The sequence below is a fragment of the Silurus aristotelis genome (assembly GCF_946808225.1).
Source record: "Silurus aristotelis genome assembly, chromosome: 6".
Taxonomy (NCBI): Eukaryota; Metazoa; Chordata; class Actinopteri; order Siluriformes; family Siluridae; genus Silurus; species Silurus aristotelis.
Window position 1 is genome coordinate 17226075 of NC_139579.1, and position 6735 is coordinate 17232809.

The 6735-nt window shown below is 35.8% G+C and overlaps 1 protein-coding gene across 2 annotated transcripts; it reads right to left on the reverse strand.

Annotated features, from left to right (window-relative positions):
• Window positions 1-1867: 1867 nt before the first annotated feature.
• crip1 (cysteine-rich protein 1) lies at window positions 1868-6241 on the reverse strand. Of its 2 annotated transcripts, none has more exons than XM_083544021.1 (5): window positions 6069-6241; window positions 3221-3315; window positions 2959-3016; window positions 2453-2505; window positions 1868-2264 (listed from the first exon to the last, which is right to left on the reverse strand). In XM_083544021.1, exons 1-4 carry the CDS (start codon window positions 6106-6108, stop codon window positions 2465-2467), a joined length of 234 nt encoding a protein of 77 aa, XP_083400147.1. In that variant the 5' UTR covers window positions 6109-6241; the 3' UTR covers window positions 1868-2264; window positions 2453-2464. The 2 variants fall into 2 exon arrangements, with proteins under 2 accessions (XP_083400147.1, XP_083400148.1); XM_083544022.1 differs by having other exon boundaries at window positions 2437-2505; window positions 6069-6229.
• Window positions 6242-6735: the final 494 nt, after the last annotated feature.

Below are 6735 nucleotides of genomic sequence, written 5' to 3' on the forward strand. Positions count from 1 at the left end.
CTTGTGCAGAAATTGCAGCAATCGTGTTCCAGGCATATGTGACATCTCCTGTTTGCATTGTTAATCTTACAACTCTCATTAGACGCTGTAAATAACAGACAGCAGGAGTTGGCCTGGAGAACTGTACCACCACTGAGGCAACAGCCAAGAGCTGTGGAGCTGTCTATGATTTTTATTATCCCAAAAAGCTTAAAGTTTATTTAAGGAAGGCTTGATCCATACACCAGAGGCAAAAATGTGGTGACCTTTCACATGCTCAATGTTTGTCCTTCTTCTCACTCAGAACTTATTAGTTCCCTGTAGAGGGTTTGCAGTGAAGTGCTGCACTGTAAGCCAATTCTTCCAACAAAAGTAATTGCTTCCAGTTCGTCTGTGTCATTATTGTGGAGTGAAAGAGAGGGTTGGTTAGGGAGCGGGATGACAGAAATGGGAACCATTCACGCTCAATCAGTTAAAGAAATGGAGACCAGATTTTACAGTAACTCCATCTCTAACCTCTTTTACTCAAGCTATGAATAGGACATTGTTTCATTTGTCCTTGTGAAATTACTTTTTTGTCTGGTTTATTACAAAAATGGACAGCGTCATAATGCAGCATGCCTATATATATATATATATATATATATATATATATATATATATATATATATATATATATATATATATATATATATATTGACCAGGGCATTAATATTAAACATTCACGGTTAAAAAAAAATGTATGTTCTTGATATTCAGGCTAGACAGAAGCACTGGCCAATTTAGAGTGTTTTATATTGCCATGGTCAATATATATATATATATATATATATATATATATATATATATATATATATATATATATATATATATATATAGGCTTGTTTCTATTTTAACATTATATATATATATATATATATATATATATTATATATGTTAAAATAGAAACAATAATTAAATAAATGTCAAATAAAATGTGAGGTTTCATTACTGAGTCGAGCCTGAGTACACGTCCTTCCTGAGTGAGCTGATAAGACTGGCAGGGTGGAGGGGGAAAAAAGATAATGATTACCTGGTCTACATGTTCTTACGTATTAACATTGTGAAACATCAGACATCATTGAGGTTAGAGTCAAGACAGATGTCTTTGTTTTATCTCTGGCTCGCTATGGACATGCTCTCAGAATGAGATAAAGGGTCATTGTTAAGAGGGCAAAGGCATGTGAATGAGACAGGGTGTTGGCAGGACATGAGTTAGGTCATGTTTGGGTTTGTTACCATAGCAATGCCCACCATCTGAGTATGTTGGTGCTGTATGTGTGCACTGAGGTGGGTAGTTGGAAAGACAGATGGAAATGACTGGGTAACACAAACAGGTCAATTCTGGGACTACTTTGAAGACCGAAGACTCACTTTAAGACTCCTCTTTTGAGTTAGTGTTTTAAAAGTGAGTGTGGGAACATTTCCGATTTGAGCATTCCATATGCAGGAAGTGAAGAGATTTTACTATATAAGGGCATTCCAGCAGTAATGTTGGTACTTAACTGCATCAAAAGCTTAAATACCATTCAGTCATTAGGTGTCAATGAAGTGACTTATTTTCGAGGAAGTGATTCCTAAAATGAAGGACATTAATTTGAAATTAACACTGCCTTCTTAGGGCTCTGGGAGCATACACATTTCTAAATATATGCAGTTTGTATGCATTAATGTGCTGGGTAGGGTTCAGGAATTCGAGACATGCTGTAGTTTAAGATGCAAAACTGTGCCCTGCTCTCTTCTGATATGCAAACTGCTTACAGACAGGTAACATAAAGAATAGAAACAGAAATGCGCGTAAAGGTAAAACTGTAGAGGTTTAAATGAAAAAGTGACACTTATTCATGTGAAATTTTTGAAACTCAATGTTTAATAACAAAAACTGATTTTGTACTGTGCTTCAGAATAATCCAAATAATTTCATTACATGGTTTTATGCTTATCAAACTACATGACATTCTCCAAACTAAAACCTATTGGGCTTCATTTCTGACATTGCATTAAGACTGGTTTTAGATTAAATGTAATGATGGAGATTAATCAGTAAAAAAATAAGTTTCTGTCTAAATTTAGGCTTAGTCTAGATCTCAAAAGGAAGCCTTCATTGCTCAGAACACAAAATCGTATTTGCATAACCGCTAGGCTATGGTTTTGGTCACGTTATTCTTCGGTTGAGCTATATATAGATAAAGAGGTTTGCAGCATGGCGTTCTACTTTTCCCTGTTGGATTGTAGAGGGAAGAAACCTGTAAATAAAAGCAACAGCCAGTATAAACACCACATTATCAACATACATCGTTATCAACATTCATCAAAAGTGTGCATTTAACTGTTTAACTTTGTTTTTTTTCTTGAACTCCATGATTATATAGGTAATTACAATTACATACCTCTTATTAGTTAATAATGGGTAATTACCTCTAAAAATACTAACCTGAGTCTGGATTTATTTGAATGTGTGGCTCTCGGTGCCTCCACGTCCAAACCCTGGGACAGAAAATGCGAGAGGAGGAAAGAAAAACCTTAATGTATAACACAATAGGAAATGGTTTAACTTAATGAGAAAAATCTGACAGCTGGCTTCCTATAGCAAAAATATTCTATGCAAAAACCACAACCCTATTAAATCATTATATTTCCTACCAGTCCTTAAAAGGTGGATCCCTTTAGTGCAGATAAACAGATTGAATGCAGTTATATAAGAAGCTGTCTATTTTTACTAGTGGTGAATGATGCGAGATGGCACAAGGTGATAACTATTGATAAGAAGCTTTAAACGATTATCTCTCTGAGGTCAGTAAAATGAACAAGGCTTAGTGGTTTTGGGAGAACACCAGCTCTCCAAACAAATCTAATATATATATATATTGAGTTGATAATCAACACTGACTGAATGACCAAGCTATAGTTCAAAGGTGCAGTAGACAAATATTCACTCACCTTTGGGTCCGAAGAGTGCAGAGTAACATGGGTTGTTACAGTAAGGCTTTCCCTCATGCTAAGAAAGACAACACAAGCCCAATTTATAGCATATAAATGGATATGGAACAAATGTCTTTTGTACACTCTATCCTAAAACAACCCTAATGCTACTGTAGTTCCTCCAGACATTGTTTTGACTGCAGTGTGATGGCAAAATCAACAGCCTGTAGAGTCGAGAAAGAATCGAGTGACTTTCATGTAATGATTTGCTGGTTCTTACCTCTGCATGGGAGCCTGGAGACAGGGTTTTATTGCATTTCTCACACTTCAGACAAGGTCTGTGCCAGTCCTTTCCCAGAGATGTTACTCTCTCAGCTAAAACACAAAGACAAGCACTATTGTAATTCTATGGTTTATATGGCTAGAATTTTAATTTTATTTTTACATCCAGACACTACATATACTGCACATCTCTATCTGAATATTCCTCTGATCCTTGAGACTCTTCTCCTGAAAAGGTTGCTAGCCAAGTCTAATAAAATAAGTTCCGCTGGATAATGTATTTTTTCCTCTCTGAGTTATCTTTGTAAAAATTTATGATAAGACATCAAAAGTCATTCAGTTCAAAATGATGAACTCTAGGGAAATTGCAACATTTCCCTTGCATAGGCCAATAAATGTGGGTTTTTTTCTGTGGGGCAGTGCATAAAAAGACATGAAAACAACTCCCAAGTTAATATCATAAAACAAGGCAATAATAAGCCAAGAATAGTAATAATGTCTACACATGCTTTAGTCTAAAAATAATTTTTTCAGCAACCCCATGTAGATGTTACCATAAAAAAGTAGAGATAAAATGGAAAAGATTTTGTACATGAGGTGAAGCACACAGAAAACAATTAAATGTAATGTAAATACATTTTTATAAATAAAGTAACAAAGGTATAGATGCATCATGCCTGGTTGAAGAAAACTGATTACATAACTAAATTTAAGAAATAATCTGATTTATTTATTTGTATTTTTTGTTAAGAAAATATTTATTTTACTGAAAGCTCCTTTCCTTTTTTCACTAAACTATATAAAGTTTTGAAAAACCCTATTATAGACTATATATACCATTCTTACCCTGACAATTCATGGTCACACCGCAATGTCCACGATACTGTATGCCAAGATAAACAAAACTGAGTGTGGGTGCGTATACATGTGTTTGCCTTGAATTTCTTCCATAATGTCCTCATCAGTTTACTGAGTGTGATGGACTTTACAGATGATCTGCTCTGTTACTCCCAGTGACGCACACCAAGAAGCAGGAGAGCTCACCCAAAGCATGAATGCACACAGGCACACACACAGAGACACACACAAACACGCGCACACACAGACACACACACACTACCATGGAAAATCCTTCTAATGAGGAAAGGCAGCAGAGGATAACAGAAAGAAAAATGACAACAGTGAATGGAAATGACATTTGCTGTTCTTCATCTGGACATTTCCTTTCCTAAAAACACTGGCTTTTAGAGTAAACATGTTTCTGATAGTATCTCTGACTTCGCTTGTACAGGTTACACTTTTTTCAGTGTTAACTGAAAGCCCTTTAGAGGAAGTGTAAAAATAGATAGAAGTTTCACATAAAAAAAAAAAACCCTACATACTCAAATAACATTTATTTAGCCTTATTGGACTGAATAATGTCCTCTTTAGGTGTGTGTCATCTATAGTGAAAATTAATGCATGAGCATAGAGTTCTACAGCAATGTAGACACTACGGGGGATTGTTCTACTTTGTCCTAAACTGTTCCTCCCACACTGCTGCTGTAGCTGTGGGAGGAATGCAGAGAGCTTCTGAATTCCTCTAAGGCAGGATTTTATTATTATTTTTTCTGTCTCTGGAAGATGAATGTTAAGGCTTCAATCAGCAAACTAGCTATATAGTGATTGCATCCATCTGAACATGTGTTTTAATTAATAGCAGGTATTAACCCATTGCATGTTATCTCAGTGTTCCAAAGAAATTACATGTACGAGTTGATAACTAGTTGAAAATGCTTACACGGCTAAACAGACATCACCATACAGCCCTTTTGCAACCCTGTACTTTGAAACTCTACATGTTTTGAATTATACCTACTCTATATGCTATACACTATGCTTACAGTTTATTGCTGTTGCTGGATGACTTTTGTTGTCACCTGCTGATGAGTGCACTATAGATAGTCCTTTCTACCAAACCCTACATTAATAATGTGAGCTGTTAACCTTCTACACACCGCTTAGAAGACAGAACAAGCGACTTTTATTTATAGAAACAACTGCAATAGACATTGCAACCCCATCAAGGTTAAAGCGGCTACTGAATGAAGCCGGGTGTTTTCACTAGCAGAAAGTGAGCTGAAGGGGGAAAAAAAGACTGGAGGATCAGTTCATCTTTCTGATGGCATGGTGTTGAAGCCTGCGTAGACATAACAGACAAAAAGATGTTGCTTTGTATCATAAGTCTCAGTGAATTTAGATGCCTCAGGCAAAACCCTTCCTGTCTAAGATACTGCTTCAGGGTGTTGTACATGAAACAGCACCTCTTATCTCATCTCATTCCCTTGTGATTTTTGCAAGATGAACCTGCAGAGAGAGAGTGTGTGTGTGTGTGTGTGTGTGTGTGTGTGTGTGTGTGCTCAGCAGGATTGAAGAAGCACTTTTTAAATGTATCTTTTAAATTACATTTAGGCAAGAGACCAAATCCTAATTTACCATAAAAACTCTTTTTACAAAAAGTATTATTTGTTTTAGTCATGTATAGTTTTTATGAAGGTACATTAATAATACTAATAATAATACTAATACTAATAACAATAATAATAAAGTTAGGTCAGTTCTTCCGTGACATTCTTTCAAAATAAAATAAAAAAATAAAAAAAGAAACCCTATCTTCCGGATGTCTTGTTCACTAAACAGGAAACGAGTTCAAAAAATGTAGAGAACACATGCCTTCACAAGCACGCGCTTCCTTGACGCGCCCTTATTGCGCAATACACTTATTAAACGCTTGAATCATCTTTATCGTTTTCAATTTTTGCGTCTTTTTTATCATAAAAAAAGAAGAAAGAAACCCGGGTTCTTACCAAAGTACACTTCCTTGCAGCACTTGGGGCATTTAGGCATGTTGGCAGTTTCAGTATTGTTTCCTCGCTAGAATAAAATAACTCCAGGCGGAAGGCAGCAGCAGCAGCAGCGGTTATTAAACCTCCACCTGCACACTGACCTCGCCTTCAGCTCCATCCGCTTTTATACACAGCGGAGGAGAGACACAGCAAAGGGGAGGCTCTCATTGTGTGTGTGTGTGTGTGTGTGTGTGTGTGTGAGAGAAAAACTGCAAGTTATGTCAGTCTTTTGCCCACTGCCTCATCAAGGCAAGTCTCAATAACTACTGTTTTATTGAGTCAAGTCAACTTAGATATTCTTTCAACATAAATGTTATTATGGTAACACCAGACCACCCCAATACACCATACATATATGACATAATCAGCGTATTCACTGCATTCATATGAAATAAAAAGGTTTATATCCTATTGATAATTCTACAGAAGTATTGCACATTATTTCATCCAGAACATTCTATGTTCATTAATTGGGATAAATTATTGTTATTTATTTTGTATTGCTCATGCATCCTTTCCACTTAAATCATGATTTATTTGCAAATGAGCATCAATGATCATGAATTCTACTATTTTACATGAATTCCTATAGCAATAACAAGAATAATGCACTTTAGAAAAGCATAAC

Bases quoted from the DNA above. Each gene is read 5' to 3' on its own strand.
- crip1 (XM_083544021.1), bottom strand. From the start codon at position 6,108: ATGCCTAAATGCCCCAAGTGCTGCAAGGAAGTGTACTTTG. The intron at 3,316-6,068 runs GTAAGAACCCGG...TTTGTGTTTTAG, and splicing joins CTGCAAGGAAGTGTACTTTG to CTGAGAGAGTAACATCTCTG. The intron at 2,506-2,958 runs GTGAGTGAATAT...TTTCTGTCCCAG, and splicing joins TGCACTCTTCGGACCCAAAG to GGTTTGGACGTGGAGGCACC.